The sequence below is a fragment of the Clinocottus analis genome, unplaced genomic scaffold (assembly GCF_023055335.1).
Source record: "Clinocottus analis isolate CAN_PGR_092001 unplaced genomic scaffold, fCliAna1.0.p SCAF_24, whole genome shotgun sequence".
Classification (NCBI taxonomy): Eukaryota; Metazoa; Chordata; class Actinopteri; order Perciformes; family Cottidae; genus Clinocottus; species Clinocottus analis.
The window spans coordinates 3,087,197-3,107,567 of NW_027175976.1; the positions used below are offsets into that span (position 1 = coordinate 3,087,197).

General features: G+C 44.2%; 4 protein-coding genes across 20 annotated transcripts in view; 3 read left to right on the forward strand and 1 right to left on the reverse strand.

Moving 5' to 3' along the window:
• The window catches only part of steap3 (STEAP family member 3, metalloreductase), a 121,900-nt gene extending 111,901 nt beyond the window's left edge, over positions 1 to 9,999 (forward strand). For 8 of the 14 annotated variants that reach the window (XM_068590204.1, XM_068590205.1, XM_068590203.1 and 5 more), the window contains 6 exons: positions 5,298 to 5,531; positions 5,889 to 6,155; positions 6,260 to 6,784; positions 6,877 to 7,035; positions 8,800 to 9,083; positions 9,496 to 9,999. In XM_068590204.1, the coding sequence (XP_068446305.1) occupies positions 5,298 to 5,531; positions 5,889 to 6,155; positions 6,260 to 6,784; positions 6,877 to 7,035; positions 8,800 to 9,083; positions 9,496 to 9,529 (1,503 nt within the window). In that variant the 3' untranslated portion in view covers positions 9,530 to 9,999. The other 6 variants (XM_068590213.1, XM_068590214.1, XM_068590212.1 and 3 more) reach the window with 6 other exon arrangements.
• A 132-nt stretch (positions 10,000 to 10,131) lies between these two features.
• LOC137793853 (acyl-CoA-binding protein-like) lies at positions 10,132 to 12,659 on the forward strand. The gene is made up of 4 exons (XM_068590221.1): positions 10,132 to 10,714; positions 10,811 to 10,928; positions 11,945 to 12,007; positions 12,141 to 12,659. Exons 1-4 carry the CDS (start codon positions 10,709 to 10,711, stop codon positions 12,224 to 12,226), a joined length of 273 nt encoding a protein of 90 aa, XP_068446322.1. The 5' UTR covers positions 10,132 to 10,708; the 3' UTR covers positions 12,227 to 12,659.
• A 565-nt stretch (positions 12,660 to 13,224) lies between these two features.
• Positions 13,225 to 17,155, reverse strand: sctr (secretin receptor). The gene is made up of 13 exons (XM_068590218.1): positions 17,073 to 17,155; positions 16,900 to 16,996; positions 16,432 to 16,542; positions 15,928 to 16,034; positions 15,257 to 15,366; positions 15,027 to 15,159; positions 14,793 to 14,946; positions 14,630 to 14,690; positions 14,464 to 14,533; positions 13,988 to 14,079; positions 13,622 to 13,760; positions 13,486 to 13,527; positions 13,225 to 13,410 (listed from the first exon to the last, which is right to left on the reverse strand). Exons 1-13 carry the CDS (start codon positions 17,112 to 17,114, stop codon positions 13,225 to 13,227), a joined length of 1,344 nt encoding a protein of 447 aa, XP_068446319.1. The 5' UTR covers positions 17,115 to 17,155.
• Positions 17,156 to 17,644: 489 nt separating this feature from the next.
• The window catches only part of cfap221 (cilia and flagella associated protein 221), a 78,025-nt gene continuing 75,298 nt past the window's right edge, over positions 17,645 to 20,371 (forward strand). For 2 of the 4 annotated variants that reach the window (XM_068590312.1, XM_068590309.1), the window contains exons 1-7: positions 17,645 to 17,786; positions 18,442 to 18,620; positions 18,817 to 18,917; positions 19,325 to 19,411; positions 19,531 to 19,626; positions 19,936 to 20,036; positions 20,238 to 20,341. In XM_068590312.1, coding sequence (XP_068446413.1) covers positions 18,491 to 18,620; positions 18,817 to 18,917; positions 19,325 to 19,411; positions 19,531 to 19,626; positions 19,936 to 20,036; positions 20,238 to 20,341 — 619 coding nt within the window. In that variant the 5' untranslated portion in view covers positions 17,645 to 17,786; positions 18,442 to 18,490. Of the gene's footprint in view, positions 17,787 to 18,387; positions 18,621 to 18,816; positions 18,918 to 19,324; positions 19,412 to 19,530; positions 19,627 to 19,935; positions 20,037 to 20,237; positions 20,342 to 20,371 lie in introns of all 4 variants that reach the window. The other 2 variants (XM_068590311.1, XM_068590310.1) reach the window with 2 other exon arrangements.

The following is a 20,371-nucleotide window of genomic DNA, read 5'->3' on the forward strand; positions in this document are numbered from 1 at the left end:
ATTTGACTTGAGTATTTCCAGTGTGTGTGGTGTATTGCAGCTGTACTTAGACAGACATATCGATAAATCATAAACGTGATTAGTCGTAGAACAGATTCTCAACAGAGGTTTTATTTTCTAATGCGCAACAGGAAGTGCTCTGTTTCCTTTCGACCGACTTGACGAGAGGTACAGCCGGTGCGTAAAGTTTAAGTCCGCGCAATTGTCACTCAAGATTGCACACAATGTATTCAGCAAAGAACACTCACACATATTTACAAGTTGGGAAAACATCTCGATAATATTATACTGTAGTGTGTCACTCTGTGCATATATACATAGCCTTAAAATGCCAAATGATTGCATATTTATTTTTCATAAATCTCGACGGTGGGGAGCTGGTTTGTGTTTTCTTATAGGTGGAATACATTAGAGGTCAAATATTACCATAGAATGTATTCACCCATTTCCTTTTGGAAACAGATCCATAAATTCTTCAGTTGCAAGATTGGGGATTTGGATTTATGTCGAGCCCGCACATATTATCATAAGTCAGTGCTCAGAATGAATTTATATACTTTTATATTTTCGGGCAATCTATAATAGGCTCCCCAAATTGACACTTAAATTAATGCAAATAGATTGATTTGTACTTTTAACATGGGGTGTGGGGCAAGATAATATATACAGGAAATAGAGCGGAGATGTCTGACGGTTGTCCACACCTTCGGCTCCGGGCTCCCCAGCTGCAGGGACGCTCTTTTTGATGTCTTGTTTCGCGAGGTGGAGAGCCACGGGCCTTGAATTCTGATTCTCCAACAAATTAAAATTCCCCCCTGTGCACGGGCAATCATTACTCTGTTGCATACAGATGTGTCTTAAACACCTCGTTAGCGTGCACTTGTTCATGAGCACGTCAGCCGAAGTGGGAGAGCGCCACCAAGGCTGCTTCCACCAGAGGAAAACAATGTGTGTGGCGGCTTCATGGGGCAGATTTGCTCCGAGACTAAACAGGCGGTTCCTTCACCCCATGCTACACCCTTGCACCGAGTTTCATGACAACCGGACCCATAGTTCTTCTGTAATATTGCTGACAAACAGACAAACAAACAAAAACAACCTCCAGCGATGCTGTTTATTGGTTATTTCTAAAGAGTGCATTTTTCTGAGACCCTCAGTAAAGAGAGTGTTTGCTCATTGAAAATAAAAAAAAAAACATCTATTGATTTTGTTACTGGAGTTCAATCAGCCCCTCCCCCCCACACCCTGAAGGACCTGTAATACTTCAAAAGTGCTGGTTGGGTACTAAGCACCTGGAATTGGAGCCCGGGCCCCACATCCACAGAAGAGGCTTTAGAGCTCAAGGCAATGTTGGGAAATCTTCAGAGGCCGGAGACAAGGCTTATCCGAAGCCCACAGTCACACTGCCGAAAACCAACCCCTCCCCTCGAAGCAATTTTGAACTCGTGCTCAGCTCAGCTTTTGACTCCTCTGAACATGGCTTCAGCCGGGCCTGCTCATGTCTGAAGGTGAGAGCGAGCGCCACAAGTCACATGGAAAATTAATATATTGTGTGCAGGGAGGGGTCAAAGCTGAGGGCAGGCCTGACGAAGCTTTAAATCCATCTTTGAATTTTTCATCCACAGCGAATGACAATAATCATCTGCGGGAAAACAAACGAGCGCGGAGAGGCACGCGGAGAACTCGGCCACGCGAGTGCCGGAGTGACCTTTACCCAGGGTTAGTACAGTGAGCGGCTTCTTGCGGCTGTGGTGAGCTGCGGCACACACTGTCTGCAGTGTGCGCCACAGCTGCTGCTGAGATTACCCTGGCCCGCGGCGCTTCCACACGTCTGACCAAGCTGCATGTCAGCGGGCCGCTCTGTCACACTGACCACACCGTGAGACACATGACTCAGTCCATCGTTACAGCGGGGTTTGGACTTTAAACTGTATGCATTCAGGTAAACACTGAAAGAAGGAGACTGCTTCCTGAACGCTTATGTATTGTAGAAAGTGGAGTACAGAAAGCACAACAAACACCAGGCGGATGCAGTATTCAGACCCTTTACTGGAGTGAAAGTAGTGATACCACTAAATTACACAACGATCAGCATTCAAAATGCAACAAACCCCTGTTTTAATACTATTTGGGGCATTTGTGTCTCCTAGCTAATTAGTAATAATCTCTCTGTATAATGTTTTTTATTGGTAGCGTCGGGGTCCGCCATTCAAATTGTTATTCATGAGGGATTCACAGGAGAGCAACTGCTAAGTTCACTCTATTTCCATTGCTGTCTCGTCCATCTCCCGCTCCCATGAACATACCTTTCCCGATGGGAACAACTCGCATTGCGATGATTGCTCGGCGTGGCGAATTACTGCACTGAATTGACTTTGCTGTGGGAAACTTTCACAGTGCAACAACGACGCAGCGGTGAGAACCTACAACATCAGCTCCTGTCTCAACATGTGCCCCTAATCCCCGATGAAGGGAACTGAAGACGCCTCCGCCTTTGAAAGCACAGAAACAAATGTGTTCCTCCATGTGACGCTTTGACAGTGAAGCCCCGTCAGATGTTAACATGGCTCTACCTGTCCACCTCGGGCTAACAGCCCACGACCGAGCCTTCACTTCTCTGACACAATATTTCCCATCTGACGCTGAGATTGCCGAGGTAATAATAATAGGATATGAACCTGAAAACAGCATCAAGGAAAGGTTAAGAGACCCTGCTGTGTGCCACTGCTGCCATTTGTTAGCTTAACATTTTCAGCCAAGATCCCCAAGCTTGTCTCAGGGCGAGTAGTAAATCTGTCCCCACCGGATCAGACTAACCATTGATTTGACTTGTGAGATTAATGGGTTACCACCCAGGGAGACGCCAGTAATCGATACCTATGAATGAAAAATCTCCAAATTGGTATACGTATGTCAAGGACAGTGACCTTAAAAGTGCAAGATCTAAGATTGGGAGCATTTCTGTTGCCTCTTGACAGCTCTCAACATGGTGGCGGCGAGTCGGCGGCTATGAGCTAACGATGAAAAGAGTGCAAACAGTGCAAATTACAGCAAACGTGTTGACCATACAAATTAAACAAGAGTAGAACAGATATTTAACTTGCCGTTTGCTGGGAATAGAGCGGACGCAGCTCAGGAGATGTATCTGGCTAGTTACTTAGGTGCTAACTAACGAGCTATCCAGCTGTCCACTGGTTAGCTAGCTATTTTGCGAATTCCACGATTCCTAAATGCTACACAGGTTACTTATAACGTGTCGAAGAAAGATGTCACTCATCCAGCAATGCGCTCCTCTATGCTTTCCACTGCGCAGATAAAGCATTAAGTTGTAAAATTGTACTAATCTAATGCTACTCTGACTCCCTAACGCTTTGTAGTGGGGCAGACAAAAATGGCCGCCGCTTCGGAAGGAAGTAGATGGTGTGGTCAGCTGTAAACAGAGCAGCACAAAGCTGCTGCCATGACTTTGACAATGGCCATCCCGGCTATTTTCACAGATCAGGAAGAAACTTGTATGACAAAAAGCACACACATTGAGGGAGAGCAGCTTCATGCTCTGCTCAGGCTTGACATTACTTCGCTCTATATTTATATAGCGAATATTTGTTTGCTGCTATATTAATGTTCAGAATGTAAAGTACAGCTCCTCTAAGCAGTGTAAACAAACATGGCCATGGCCTAGAGAGAGTGAAAGAGAGGGTGGCATGTGGGCACTGTGTGTGTGTGTGTGCGCGCCTGTGTGTGTGTGAGGGTTTGTGTGTGTGTATGTGTGTGTTTGTGTGTGGTGACACTGATGCAGTGCTGGGAGCCAGAGGGGTTCAACCTTTTGCAAGTGGCAAAGGCAGACTTGATGAAGTCATGTTGACAGCGCGTAGCCCGCAGCCGGACATCTTTTTAACGCACTTTTTGCTTTTTCTGTTCTAATCCCAAGGCCTGTTTATCAAATACACTGACAGCAGCAGATGGAGTCCAGGGAGAAACGGCTATTAACAGTCTGCGTCTAATGAGACAATAAAAAATAAGGATTACACTTATTTCTCAACAGAATACAATTTGTGAAAAAAGACAACCAAACCATCGCCGCAGCAAAAATAAAACCAAGAGTGTACGCTGATATGATCTCAATCACAATGTGTTCATGTTAATTCAGCATTTTATTTTATCGTGTTGTTGCTTGTGGATAATCAAAAAACACAGCCGACATGGTGGAAATACTTTTAATGAACGTTTGCTTATAAACAAAAGTGTTGGACACAATTTTATTTATACGTTTAATTTAGTGTATAACAATTTGGAAGGTTTTTTGATTGTTTTGATGTCGTGTAATTCTTCAATATAATATATAATACACTCCAGGATTCATTGTATTTCTACTTTAGTGGAGGCTACTGCTCTCTCTTTTTTCTCTCTCTCTCTCTCTCTCTCTCTCTCTCTCTCTCTCTCTCTCTCTCTTATCTTCTGCACGCACGTGGAGGCGTGGCCGGGAAGGGGCGGGGCTTTGGCAACGCGTCACCTTATCAGGAAAAAACGAGCGGGGAAGCGGGCTCAGTAAGTACCTGAAAGTAGATTCAAAATGCCGCCGGGTGAGAGCTAACAGACACTAAGTATACTGAGTTGTTTTAGGTAAGATACCGTTTGCATTCAAATGTGTGTCCGCGTCGTCCTGTTCGCTCAGGAGAGGAACTTTATTCCGGAGGGAAAGTTTCCACGAGTTGAGTCAAGGACGTCAAGCTAGCTTTCTGTCTTGAGGAGAATCCCGGCCTGGATTTCTTACGATTAAGCGAGTTTCCGCTCGTCGCTCGGCTGTAACGAGCCAGACAACGTGAGTAGAAAGTGTTTCTGAAGAGTCGCGGGTTTCTGCTGAATTCGGCTCACGACTTGAGGGTTTTCAACCAGCAGGTGTTGTGGGATTTACGTTTGCACTTTCTTCAGCGCTAATGTCGGCCATGTTCTGCTCGTGGAGAGTTTCTCATATTAATGTTGTTGCTTCCGGTTTTCTGTGCCAGCTACCGAGTTACTGTTTGACGGCTGTGTAATATCCTTTTATTATATTATTGCAAACCGTTCCTGTAGTGTCGAGTCGAGGACATGAGAGAAAGGAGATGGTAATCCCAGAGCAGATACTACTGCATGTTTTAACTATGTCACTGCTTTAAAAGGTAATAATGTCTTGAAGTCTAATTAGAAGTGCTCTGCTTTTTAGTCTCCTTTCTGTGTCTTGACTGCATTTTAGGAACCAGTTGAGGTTTTATGTGTGTATATAAACTAACCACAATGTTCATGTGCCCCTGTCCCAGTGTATTATGCCTGATGAGATGGCGCGACCTTTAATCCGAGGCAGGGGTGAAGGAGGATGCTTCGGGCGCCTTGAGGCCTCCTCGTCCCAACCCGACGGACCAGTTGTCGGCATTCTGGGCACGGGCGACTTCTCGCGCTCGCTGGCCAGAAGGCTGGTGGCCTCCGGCTACCAAGTGGTGGTGGGCAGTCGAAACCCCAAGCGCTCTGCGGCTCTGTTCCCAGAGGAGGCCGAGGTGACAACACTGACACTCGCGTTCACACTCGCCACATAATTGGTGTTTTTGGTTTCTCTCCCTGTGGGGATAATTATATACTTGCACTGTCTTTACCCATGAGGCTTAATAACTGTTATTATTATCCTGAATATATGCATATATATTATAGTGCACAATAGAGCAGCTAATCTGGCTTTGTATCGCCACACTGTCAGTTGGTACAACTCTCATGTTTGTGTGCTAATATGAATCTAGAGCCAGGAGACTCTTAGCATTAAGCCTGAAGCAGAAGGAAACAGATAAACTGTACTATACTCCACTGTTCTCCGTCTGCTCACTATGTTGGGTCTAACCACTTCTGTCTCTGTCCTCCAGGTGACGTCCCAAGTGGAGGCCGCCAATCAGGCCGACCTAGTCTTTGTCGCGGTGTTCCCCGAGCACCACTCAACGCTGGTCGACCTGAAGCCCGCGCTCGCCGGAAAGACGCTGGTGGATGTTAGCAATGGGCTGAGCATCAACCGAGACGGGCCCTCGAATGCCGAGCAGCTGGCGGAGCTGTTCCCGGAGAGTTCTGTGGTCAAAGGGTTCAACACCATATCGGCCTGGACGCTCCAGGTGGGACCTCGGGACGGAAGCAGGCAGGTAGGATACATGTGCTGCCCCTTGTGGTGCAGATTGAGAAAAAAGAAAAGAGGGTGTCCAGATTTAGGGATTTTTTTTAACCTAACATTGCTGTTTCTCTCCAGATTTTGCTGTGCAGCAACAATAGCTTGGCCAAGAGCTCTGTGATGCAGCTCTGTCGCAGAATGGGCTTCATCCCCGTCGACATGGGCCTCCTTTCCTCGTCCCTGGAGCTCGAAAACCTCCCACTCCGTCTCTTCCCCTCCTGGCGCGGCCCCGTCATCTGCACCCTGTCTCTGTTTGCCTTCTTCTACGTGTACAACTTCCTCCGTGACGTCCTGCAGCCCTTCGTCACAGCGAGGAAGAGCCTCTTCTACAAAATGCCCATCGAGGTCGTCAACGCCACCCTCCCCGCCGTGGCCCTGGTGACGCTGTCGCTGGTCTACCTGCCCGGCTTGTGCGGCGCTCTCCTCCAGCTGTGGTGGGGCACCAAGTACAATCGCTTCCCCTGTTGGCTGGACCGATGGCTGACGAGCAGGAAGCAGCTGGGCCTGTGCAGCTTCTTCTGCGCGGCGCTGCACACCATCTACAGCCTGTGTCTCCCCCTGAGGAAGTCCGCCCGCTTCAATCTGCTCATCGAATCCAAGCGGGTGAGGGGTTAGACGCAAACATGGTGCACGCTAAACACCCCTCTACACCCGGACACGGCGAGGATTGATTTGTTTGGCTTTGTGACGTCCAGGTGAAGGAGGAGGACGTGTGGGTGGAAGCGGAGGTGTGGAGGATGGAGCTGTACCTCTCGGTGGGCATCATGGCCCTCGGACTACTCTCCCTGCTGGCTGTCACCTCGCTGCCCTCGGTGGCCAACACCATCAACTGGAGGGAGTTCAGCTTCATACAGGTACACACCCCCACATCCACACACACACACACACACACACACACACACACACACTCAAGTAGTGATGGTTGTAGTTACATAAAGTGTAAAATCAAATCCCCCCCTCTACAAGTGCCACGTTTCCTATAAATACATATCGCCACAAGGCTGGGTTTCTATTCTTCTTGGTCGCAGCGGGGTAAAAAGTCAGATAGGATTAACACGGACTGATGGCCAAAGACTGACAGCCTGACACATGACACATAAAACATACATGCTCGGGCATCACACACACCACGTCTCCCACATGCTAACACTGCGTCTGCACTCCCGCAGCTGCCCCAGATTTGTCGTTAAACTCGGACTGTGACAAAACCATCAGGAGAGTCGTGACTCGCACACTTCCTCCTTCTCCACCGCCTTAACCACCCCTCCCCTCCTCGTCGCGGCCTCCATTTCTCCAGCACTCGCGGCCCGTCGGTGGTCGCCTTTTCATCTTTCAGTTTGGCTAATCCGCCGGCCGTCGGATTAGCCGCTTGGCGACAGCCGGCGTGTTAAAAAAGCAAACCTCTCTGCAGTGAGACGCGCTGCCCGCAGCTGCAGGACAGTGTGTTTGTTTGCGTGTGTGTCAGTGTGTCGGTCTCATACATGATTTACTGACTACACACTAAGACTCTGCCTCGTTCCCTCGAGGCAGAACATTGTCCACTTGACCTGTGCGTTTTGAATTAAAAAAAACCTGTTAAGCTAATTGAAACTGTTGTAAATCAAAAAAAACTGTGTGCGTCTGTGTGTTTCAGCATTTCCTCACTGCAGTGAAAAGCTACCTGTCAGTCCAAATTACTTAATGTTTACAGCTCTTGGATTGTATGTAAAAAGACAAGAACTAAATTGCAACAGCGTATGATTTCATTTAAATCGTAAAGAGCGCTGTGATGATTAGTGTAGTGTTTTGTGTTAAGAGTTATAGTAAGTGTGTACTGACATTGCTCACTGCACTGTGTGCGTCCACATATAGATTTTAAGAGGTGAAATAGTTCCCTAAAATACACTGTCTGTTAAACCAACCGTACTCCAGCAGGAGGATGTAGTCCTATTTTCATCTGACATGGATGACACCTTTCTTCATGAAGACGTTTTGTCATGTCGAAGCATAACTACCAACAGGGTTTCGTACGTGCCGGCTCACTGGAGAGGCTTCCTTGTACACTTGTTTGAAATGTTATTGTGTGTAAAAGAAAGAAAAAAGTATCCTCCTTTGCAGTTATCAAGAAATATCATTGACAATGCATTTTCTCTTTTGCCCTCAATCTACGGCGACTCTTTTTGCTGTTTCTTTCTTTTCTTCTTCTTCTTTTTTTTTTTTTTAAATTGCTGCCGTTTCCCTTCATGTATTTGAAAGCGCTGCAATAAAAAAAAAAAAAAAGTCATCACTCCTGTCAAGCGGAAACAATTATGATCCGCTCTGCCCAGTTAGTGTGTGAACCAGCGAAATGAGGCCATTTTTAACCCCTTGGCCCCAACCTTGGGATTTTTTTTAATTAGCGTGCCCTGTAGGTACATTATATAGCACGCACACACATGCACACTGGTGTGGTTCATGCGGGGTCGCGAGTGGTAGGTCAGTGTGTTTCCTCGGGTTCTGTAACGCAGTCAGCTAATGGAGTGGACTTGCTGGACTGTGAGCTGAAGAGGAGTCACCTCAATTTCTTTTAAACCGTGTGTGTCACATATTTAGAGGACAGGACGATTGTTGCGCTGACGCCCCTGTTTCGCCCCCTGCAGTCCACTCTAGGTTACTGCGCCTTGTTCGCGGCCACCCTCCACACCCTCCTCTACGGCTGGGACCGCGCCTTCGATCTGGCCCGGTACCGCTTCTTCCTGCCTCCCACCTTCGCGCTGGCCCTGGTTCTTCCCATCGCGGTGCTGCTGGGTCGCCTGGCCCTGCTGGCGCCCTGCGTGGCCCGACGGCTCGGGCAGATCCGCCGCGGCTGGGAGAAGAGCCGACACATCCGCTTCGCCCTGCCGGAAGACGGCTGCCGCAACGGGCTGGATGACACCAGTTATGTGTGAGGGTCCAGACAAGTGTGTGTGTGTCTGTGTGTCTCACGGGAGATGAATAATTTACACACAGTTGGAATGTATTGAAGGCTCCTTTCGAAAGCCTTTTGAGAGAGTTCAGAGGCGTGTGAGCGTCTTAAAGATTAGCCGGTAGTTCCTTGGAGGCGGTTGACCAGTAGATCTGTGGCCGCCAGCTGTATTGCACTATGCATCGTCACTAACGAGCATTTAGTTAGTTATGCTTAACTTATTGTTACGTTAACTGGTCCGAACAATGTTCCGCTTCTGGTTTCAATTATGCAACTTCAGAAGAACCTGCTGAAGACTTTACATCTGCAGCACAGCATCATTTTGCCTACGTTCATATTTGAGTCTCTGAAATGTGATATCTTTCTTCTTTCTTCTCACTCTGATCATCAGAAGCAGACATGGCCTTGTGGATTCCTGTCAGTAAATTGTTTTATTTATTTTTTGCACTTCAAGACTGCTGCAGACTTTTAGTTTTTTCTTTCTTCGATATGTCAAACTGTTGGACTTTATGGGAATTATCGGGCTGTGGGACGAAGGAGACGCTGTTGTGTTTTAATTTTTGAAGAACAAGATAAATCTGTGTTCCAAGAAAGTCCCGACTAGTCACCGTCCCCCTCCTACACAGCATTAGTTCCTTTTTTATTTAAAACGTGGTTACCATTTAGGTGTTGTACTGAACTGACCTGCTGATCAGAACACATTTGACTTACAAAAATATCATGAAGGCTGTTTGTTTTTGTTGCTGTTTCCTAATATGAGCACAAATAGATCTTGTGTGCTTTCAGCCCTTTTGTGTCATTATGAGTTTGTATTCTCTGTTGTGTGTTCTTGCCAAAGATTTTTCTGTTACGTGATGAGTCGATCTTCTCTGAATAAATATGCCACACTATTGTACTTTTAACCTTAAATGTGAAGAATTCAAATGGAAATTTGTAGAACAGCTAATAAATCCTTTTTTCTATAATATTGCCACAGCAAAAATATAATACACTAGTATTTTATTCTTCTTTAAAATAATGTGAAATAGATTTATTTGTAGATGCTTCATGTGAGAAGCTGAATCTCATCTCTGAAGGACCCAAAGTGCAACTTCAGATCCTTAAACATGTGGATGCTGCCATCTTGTGGCAGAGAATCAGATCTTTTAAACTATAAACTTTTACAATCTCTTAAAAAAGGTTGATCGGTAAAGAGAGGTGTGTGTGTGTGTGTGTGTAATTTAATTGCATTGCTGCATGTGTAACTATAAAGTTTAGAAACACTCTGTTCTATCTTGTGACTGCATCTTCGTTCCATCTGAGTTCATTTAAATCCTGTTATTGAATACAATTAATGGCTTCTATCCAGCATTTAGTGAGTTTTTCCCCTTCATATTGTGTTGTTCTAGCTTGCATCTTAAGTCATCACATACCTCTCCCTCGTTATTTAATTAGTGAACTGTAAAACTGAAAAGCAGGTGGCCGCACGTTGTCTGTGATGACGTCGCCGCTTTAAGAAACCACCGCCCACTTTATTATAAGACAAAGAGCTCCACCAGGACGAGTTGGACGAGCGCCGACAGAGCAACAGCAGCAGCCGGGCGTGTCAGTTTCTCCCAGCAGTCATGAATGTAAGTACTGCCATGTTTCATTGAAGAGTTGCGGTACTATAAAGTTGTCTTTTAGTTTGTTTTATATCTGCGTGTGTTTGCTGTTGTCGCCTCCAGGAAGCCTTTGAAAGGGCCGTAGAGGACGTGAAGGTGCTGAAGCAGAGACCCGGGTACGGAGTCCTGGGAGACGTGTATGGCCTCTATAAGCAGGCCACGGTCGGCGACGTTAACATCGGTGAGTCTCTCTCTTTGTTGAGGTTTCTGGAGCTGTAGAATCCACATGGAGAGGGATCCAGTGTCTGAGCGCAGGACTCCAGGGTGGGGTGAGAAAGAATGAGGTCCAACAAGTTCCTATGTCCTTCTGCGAGCACGATCCCAGACCTGATATGACCACATAAAACTATTTGTTTGAAAGAAAAAAATATGAATTTGTAATGAAATGGAAATAAACAACTTTTTGACTGCACAAAAAAAGGAAGAAACATTGACGTGAATATTCAAAATGAGGATTTTAAAGCGCCTGGCAACTTCGTTTCAGATCTCAAGTCTTCCATTATAACATTAAATGAGCAAACGGCTACATTAAAGTTACTGAAGTCCATATTAAAAAGACTGGAGCACAGACGAGGAGACAGCGGCATTCTGGGAAATAATGTGTTGGAAAGCCTATGAATTTATAATCAGAAAACAAGAGGACAGACACGGAAGGACAGCAAGTTATTATGGGTGTAATTTGTTGAGATACTTCAGTGAATGAAATTGAGTTGTTAATCGTTTTGTGTGTGTGTGCGTGTGCGTGCGTGTGCGTGCCTGTACCTTTTTTAGTACACGTGAGCTGAGTATTTCCACTTTTTACAACTCGTACTGCATTCCTCTTCAGTGACAAAACTTGAACTATTTACTCCACTACAGTTATTTGGCAACTTTAGTTACTTAACAGATTTAATTTAAAACTCCAATTACACTCTAGTTATACTTTTCTTTTTTTTTCTTTTACATTTATCTCTCAACATTAAGATTTAAATACTATTCCAAAGATTATAATTGGTGGAGAAACGCTGACTTCTTTATTTAATTATTCATTTGTTTAAAACTATTCGAATTGAAAAGTGGTAAGTCGTGTGTATGTTTATGGTAAAATGTGACGATAATAGTCTGACCTGGGTGCAATGTTTCTTTACTTTTATCAATGATAATAAAATACTTATTTCTTTCAAGTTATTGATGTTTTATTTGATTTTACGTCCACAGAACGTCCGGCGTTTTTTGACCTTCCAGGACGAGGAAAATGGGATGCATGGTCAAAAAAGAAAGGTCAGAGCTTTATGTAGAACTTCAAAAATACAAGCAAACATAAAACTGATAATAATAAATACTCTACCTTTTACATGGATAAACAGATTTATTTTCATGCAAAAACCGACTGGTTTTTTTTTTTTACCGACAGGTCTGTCCAAAGAAGAAGCAATGATCGCCTATATTGACCTGGTGGAGGATCTGAAAGAAAGATATGGGTTCCCTGAAATTATGTAGCGTTTTAAATGTCTTATCGCTCCTCTTGTTGTCAGTAGAAACAAATTATTTACACCATTTCTAACAGACTGGACACGCTGATGCACTTTCTTTATTACTGTGTAAGTCATGATGGGTTCAGATGCTCTAAATTATGAAAGTGTGTCAAAGAATAGCAACACTTTGGGAAATAACACTGATTTGCTTTCTTGCTGAGAAAAAACAACCGGCTAGCCTTTATGCTAAGCTAATCTAATGGTCTGCTGGCTCCAACTTCATATTTAGATTCCAGACATTAAAGAGTGGTATCAATCTTTTTGTTTAACTCTCAGCAAGAACGTGAAAAGATGCGTTTCCTAAAATGTCTTCCTAAAATGTCTAACTCGTGTTTTTAAGTGCAAATGCGATGTACGCTAGCCTATAAAATCAGTTTAAATAAAAAGCATCTGTTTACAGGACTGGCTTTCAATAATCAGACTGAACTTGTGCCTCACAGAAACGACTTCGAAAGGCCAAATATCCTACACGTTACAAATATAAATAATAGAAACACTGTCAACAAATGTCGAGTTGCATTATGGGAAATGTAGGATCAAGTCGGTCTTTGGAGCTTTAATTAACTGTACTAAAGGGACTAAAGGGCGGGATATATTGCGCTCTGCTTAATCAATTTTTTTTATAATCTGTCATCCAAGACCCCATACTTTAATGGTGCGACACTAAATTAAATTTTCTATTTGATACTTCTGGACTTTAACAAATCATATCCACTGTAATCTTGTAACAGTATTTAGGATAATCTCTACAAAACAGTAGTCTAAGGCCTCCAGCTAACTAACTGGGCGTAAGCAGTGTATTTCACATCCTTACGTCACCAAATGACACTGAAGAGATTAGAACAATGCGCATTCGACAGTATTAAACACTGCAGCTGTGCACTATATGACCGGTGGCACACAGCCAGGATCCATTAAAGTATCGACGGGGAGAGCGAGGAGATGAGCCCGTCCTGACTAGAGTCACATCTCCAGCGTATCCACGGGCAGTCCGCTGGCCGTCGGGCTGCCTGGAGAGCAGGGCAGCAGGGACACCTGTGTGTGGGGAGACCCACTGTGGCTGATGGAGCCGTGTTGCTGCCGGCGCCGGCTGGGGAGGTGCCGAGTCAGCCGCCACCGCCGCCACCTCCTCTGGAACTCATGCTGCACCTGGAAATGTGCGCCTCACATTCAACCCCTCATCTGCTTCACACTTTTAAACTCTTCGCTCCGGCAGGTTCTTACCTCTCCGTTCATGAAGCAGTAGAGCACGGCGACCACGAAACCCTTCGGTGACGGGAACAGAGAGACAGAGGTCAGTGAGTGTGATGTTTGTCATTGATCGGACACTCTATCTCGCTCAGACACGCGGCGTGTTTACCTGTGTGGATGACAGAGCGAGCTCGGCAAACGTCCATATCTTAAACACTGAGCTGCTGACTTCAATGGGCAAGAAAACAAACAGGATGTAATGCAGACCAAACAGAGCCACCAGAAAAGATGTGGATTTGATCAGCCTCCTGGTGGAAGAAACAACAGAGAGGGCCTTATACCTATTGTACTGTCTTTGTGTTTGCATGTGTGTACTTTACTGGGATTAGCAAATGGGAGTAGTCTTTCATCCTTTCATGTAAAATATGTTCCCATCCCTGTTCCTCAAAGACACTGCTTTTTCATCTGTGAACCACTACCTGCCCCTTAAAATCTCCAAAAGAGATTATTTGTAGTATTAGTGATCTCTACTCACTTATACTGGCAGAACTCATTCCTCTGTGCATCTGGCATGCGGAGTTTGTTCACTAGTATCCTCATAAGGCCAAAGAAAAAGAGGAAATTTACCTGAAATGAATAAAACACTGTCACGCTGTTTTGTCATGCAAACAGTTTGACATTTTGGGAAATTGGCTTTCTTGCCAAAAGCTAGATGAGCAGATTGATACCACCTATGTATGCTGAATATAGAGCTAGCATCTGCAGCCAGTTAGCTTAGCATAAAGACTGGAATACAGCTCTGTACAAACTTGCTAAAAACCTGATTTGGTTTTACCTTTTGTGGCCAGAACCAAGCTTTCCCCCATGTTTCCAGTCCGTATGCTAAGCTAGGCTAACCAGCTGCTGGCTTGTGATTCAAATGTGTGTGGTATCAACCATCTTGTCTAACTCTTGACGAGAAGATGATTACATGTATCTCTCAATACGTCAAAACAACAAAGTTTTTTTTACGGATATAGCCAGAAGGACCGGCACTCGAAGTATCCACCAAATCCATTTTTGACTCCTGGTTTCCCAGCAACTATAGCAATACAAATAAGAAACTATTAATAACATCTTATGCCTAATGAATAACATAATTGCAAATAAATGAGTGAAACACGTTTAACCCCCTTACCTCTCGTCTTCATAAAAATACTTGGCACATCCCCAGGACACAATAACGATCAATGGTAAACCTGTGGGATGGAAATGAATCTCGGGTAACCCCAAAAAGACAGAGTGGCTATTTGTAAAGGAAGAGGGAGGCGCACTTGATGTCTGAGACCACGTGTCCCTACCCCAGCTTAGGACGATGTACCAGGCGAGGTGTTTCCTCAGGGAGAAGAAGGAGCGGCTCACCAGGGTGAACAGGAAGTGGCCCTCCGCCAGCAGCCAGCTGTAGTTTGCCAGGATGGAGTAGTTGGACAACGTCAGCGCCACCTTGCATGCCACCTGAGGAGAGAAGGTGTGTAAAGTGCGTTGTGGATTGAAGGGGACGATAAGACGGAGGGTGTCCATCCGTCCATTCATACCGGGTAGTAATCACAGTGGTAGAGCTCCTCATCGGTGAACAGCAGAAAGTCTCTGACGAAGATGAAGATGGCTCTCAGGATGTAGGAGATAAACACCTGGATGTGGATGTGGTTCCTGGTGCAGTGCAGCTTTCTGAAGGGATAGTAACACCGACCCTTTAATCCCTCAGTTTCCAGGGAAGGATCCTTCAATGCAATTCACATACGATGGCGAAGGGGAAGATTCTCACCTAAACAGGCAGAATATGGTGACGGCGATGGAGAGGGAGATGAGGGAGAGCGTGTACCCGGCCGTGTACATTGTCTTCACGTAGGAGAAATACATGTCTGAGCCTGAGGACTGAACAAGGGGAGGAGAGCATCACTTTATCACCCGCGCCTCAGACAGGAAGACCGGTTTCAATTTATTTGTGTATTGGGTAATTATAGCAGCAGAAGTCTGTTTAAAATAAAAGAAGCTAAATATTATTGTGTAAAAGTACAAAAGACTTGCATCACTGCCCTTCAACGCTTTAACACTTTTCCAGTTATAACTTTTAACAGAATAACAGAATTTAACAGAATTTAAACCTTCTCATTTTGACAAACACAAATTCAATTAACTTTTTTTTAAAAACTTTGGTTTTATACATTTGTGGCAGAAAAGTAAGTGATGCTTCTAAAATAAAAAAAAATCCCATTGGCTCACAGTGTGCCTATAAATCATAGTTATTGTCATTCAAACATTATTTCAGTGTCTCCACCACCTCAAACGATACCGTGTGCACAAGGAAAATATAGTATTTTTGATGATGCAAAAACATTGAGTTTATTTTGGATACACTACTGTGTGTGTGTGTGTGTGTGTGTGTGAGTGTGTGAGAGAGAGAGAGAGTGAGTGAGTGAGAGAGATACAACCAACCTCTCCAAGAAAGTGGAGTGTCTCATTGAAATTGTGTCCGCAAGCGTCCTCGTGTGGGACGAGCGGGTCCGTCCAGCCACTGGCAGTGCAGTTACGGTGCACTTTAGCTGCAAAATAGCAAAACAATCTTGTCTGTTATTGTTCATGTCCAGACAGGAAATCCATCCTGAAAAGGTTTATATGCATTTATTTTAGCTGGTCACTGGTGTGTGTATGGCATGGAGATGTGGACTAATTGCACAGTAAAATGCTACACAACCATTACTTTCCCACTTCAGATGCTTCAATAAACATCTGCTTCTTCAGAAAAATTCATCATGAAATCCATTATTCTCATCTCTCCACTCCGCACAGTTTTATGGCTGAATGTTTGGATAGAGACCCATAAGAAAACAAATCAGCTTCCTGGCAAATGATTTACTAGTTCAATGTGAACTAGATAATGTCTGTCTGTTTGTAAATTGGTCTGTATGTGTCTCTCTGTGTGCATGTGTGGAAGCTCACCATCCGAGCTGAAGAACTCTGGACACGGCTGAGAGACGGTTTCCCCGAGAGAAGCAGGTGGCCAGCAGTTCAGGTTATCCCACATTCCCTTACAGTGTATACTGATGTTTTCTTCATGCGTGGGACATAAATAACACCTTTATTATTTAGATTCTATACAAATCTAAATAATAAAAAAAATATGTTTATGCCACTCGAAGATTACCACATCTGGATTAATCCTGATCCTGTAGTTTAAAATACTGTCTGTAAATTTCGTATTTCAGGCTGCATTGTGTTATGTGACCACTAGGTGTCACGAAAACATTGCATCACATTTCTATGACGTTCAACGATTTTATTAATCAGAGAAAAACATTTTTTTAATGAAAAGCAGCAATCCAGATTCCAGTCAATATATTTTTTTTGTTTCAACACAATTGGTGTAAAATACACAAATTGCATACTATCAATAAACTATTAACTCACCTGCTTTGTGTGACTTGTATAGCAGCAGATCTGCCGTGCACTTTTCCTCCTCTTTCACAAGGTTAACATGAGGCTGACACCATGATGACGATTTTGCCTGTTAAATCAATAAACAATAATTCACTTGATCTTAAGATACGTAGACTTAAATACACATGCACATATTGGCTCACCTGGGGTAACAGGAGCACTCCAATAAGTCCAACTTTTTTCATTGTGTCTGACGGGTTCCTCTGTCCATCAACATAGGCAGCTACATCAGAACCTCAAGCTGCGTTTCTGATTGGAAAACCAAGCATCCTGCCATGCAGCAGATATATGATGTCTGAAAATTAAACAGGCCAACTCAGTGTCGATAATTATGCACGGTATTCCTTGGGACAATCTGGTAAACGCCTACCTGTCAAGGCAGTTATAATGAAATTGTAATTTCCAGTCGGAAATTTCAAAATAAAGTATGACTTGTATGTGGTCACATATATTTGGTATTTGTAGGCAACAGAGCTATAGTCAATAAGACATTTGAATTCATGCAATCTGTTTTTGCTGTCCATAACCAATCAAATTCTAACAAGCAATACTTACACTGTGAGGTTTGTAGTATATATCTTTAGTTTGAAAGTGAATTGGCTGGCTTCCGGTATGATTCTGGGTGTTTGACGTAGCTTAACGGGACTTGCAGCCAACAGATCGCTCGCGCCCGGATGTTGGTCCCGCCCATTCAGCGCGCCAGCGCCTCTATGGCAACGCTCGTGTTTGAGACCGGGCGCCTCCCCTCATCAGCGCGAGCAGCAGGTGTACGGCATTAAACACAAACGCGTCTGGCGCGACACCAACGTGGCCGCTTTATCTGAACAACTAAATGCAACCCGTTGACTAAAGTTTAAGTAAGTTCAGAAGGGCTGTCGTTCAAATGTGTTTTTCATGAAAGCTGATAAAACTCGTAATAAAGTGCGTGTTAAGTTAACGCTAGCAACTTGTAGCTTCGGAACATTAGGCTAGCAGCACCGGAGTTATTTTGTATTGCTAGCTTCTTTGCTAACGCGAATTCGGTTAGCCCGAGCTAGCTTATCTTTTTTTATTTCTGAATAAATATATCCGAGTTATGACGTTAATTCACGTTAATGCAACATAAAGCTATTGTTAAATATGAGAAGTGCCAATACTGTTCATTAAAATTGTATTCAGTCTACACTCAATACCCCATAATGACTTTAAGTTAGCTCTGGTGCTTCCCATTTCTCTTGAACGCCATTGAGATGTCTACTTCCGGTTGGTCAACTGTGGTCAATTTAATTCATTGGAACTATATCTACATATACACACGTATACATATTTATGAATGTGCACACACACACACACACACACACACACACAAAACGTTTAACAACTCAATTTCATTCACTGAAGTATCTCAACAAATTACACCCATAATAACTTGCTGTCCTTCCGTGTCTTTCCTCTTGTATTCTGATTATAAATTCATAGGCTTTCCAACACATTATTTCCCAACACACCACTGTCTCCTCGTCTGTCCTCCAGCCTTCTGTTATTTCCCACATGAGGAGCCAGAGCTGACCTCTTGGCCGGGATGGAGGTTGCCCTTGCTGCCCCGCAGACACCGATGGAGCCCCTCAGGATGGGGACCCCGCGGCCTCTGAGCCAGTTGGTGCAGGAGAGCAGGAGCAGTGCCAACATTCCCAATCATCTACTCGAATCAAGTACATATTAAGCCTGACCCCTGAAACCTTATGATAGTTTATTTATACTGTCTTCAGCCTCACACTTTAAGTTTATATATATATATGTGTGTGTGTGTGTGTGTGTGTGTGTGTGTGTGTGTGTGTGTGTGTGTGTGTGTGTGTGTCAATCCTCTTTGCTTATTACATTTCACTATTTGCTTTTTCCCCCTTATAGAAATCTATGCCAAACTGAAAAGCAACGGCCTGATCCATGTAGAGCCTCCAGAGCTTCACTTCAGTGGGTTTGAGCTGGAGAAGGATTACATAAAGATCCTAGTGAGAAAAATACTGTTAATATATTTGTGTGACTATCCCTACCACAGGCAGTTTACTGAGTCATTTATAAAAATATATCTTGCTTGATGGGAAGTGGTCACGTTTAAGCTGGAGTCACTTTCTGTGTCACCAGACTTGAATGCAGAATCCAGGGCTTTTAAGCAGAAAGTGGACCTTTGGGTTAGGCCAAAGGCATCTGTTTGGGTTGTGTCATAGCAATATTTCTAACATAAATTCATCTCATTTGTATTCCATTCAGGCTAAATTTTATTTAATTGAATAGGCACTAATTTTACCCCATATATACGAGATGAAGCACTGGATGTAAACACCAAGAATGTGGAAATGTTTTTCCAAGTGCACATGATTGGATGGAACATTTATTCTCTCCTCTTCCCCTCTCTCAGAAACTAATCAACATCTCGTCTGAAGTCATGAATATTCACATCATCCCCACCCAAACCAAGCACTTCCAAACAACTTACACCAAAAAGGTCTGTTTTTTTAATTTTTTATAACAAATTGCTGACCTGAAACCAACATCATGACTCTGCTTGTCAATTAGTGTTGTTTCTGATGATTCAACCTTGTTCTTATCTGTCTACCTTCCAAGTATCGACTCATCCCAGGCCTCGCCTACACACTGAAGGTCAGGCTCCGTCCCGACGAATGGCGTTACTTCTACGACTGCATTCGGGTTCACTGCAAGGTCAGGATCCGTTTGCGCCTCACTGTTGCCGCTGCACCGCAGTTCGTTTTACACTTACATCTTTAGACTTTGGGCATATAGCGGAAGCTGGAAATCACAGTTGAGTCTCAAAGGACTTCCCATTGATATTTGTCGGGAAAGCAAACAGTCAAACAACAAGAAGAAACAATTCTTAGCTTCCTTTGCTCCGTTGCTTTGATGATATGTTCCCATGTTTACTTTGAAAGAGACCTCTTATCCGTCTTACCCCCATATCTTCTCACATTTCCTCTCGTCTTATTCTTTCAACCCACCCATACGCTTTCCAAGGGTGAAGAGAACCTGTTAATTCCAGTTCATGCGTACCCTGTCATCGATGACCTGCACATCCCTCCTCATATTGACCTAACAGCCGTACCCCTTGGGCAAAGGTGTGTGTGTGTGTGTCTGCGCACTCGTGCCTGCATGCCGTACAGTATGTGTTGTGGTCTTCAGTGAACTGTTTTTGACCTCCCCATCCCCCATCTTCCCAAGGGCTGTCCCTTTGTATTCTTCCATACAACCAAGAATGATTCCATTCACCCGTTGGTGTCACATCACAGAACATGTTTGTTTTTTCCACCTGTCTCTAGTGTCCGCCATGCTATTCCTCTGAGATGCAGCTGCCCCATTGACTTTGAGTTTCAGGTGTACGTTATTCAGCCCCATAAGGCTTTCTCCATCCATCCCCTTACAGGTATGGACTACTGAAATCCTTTAATTTCAC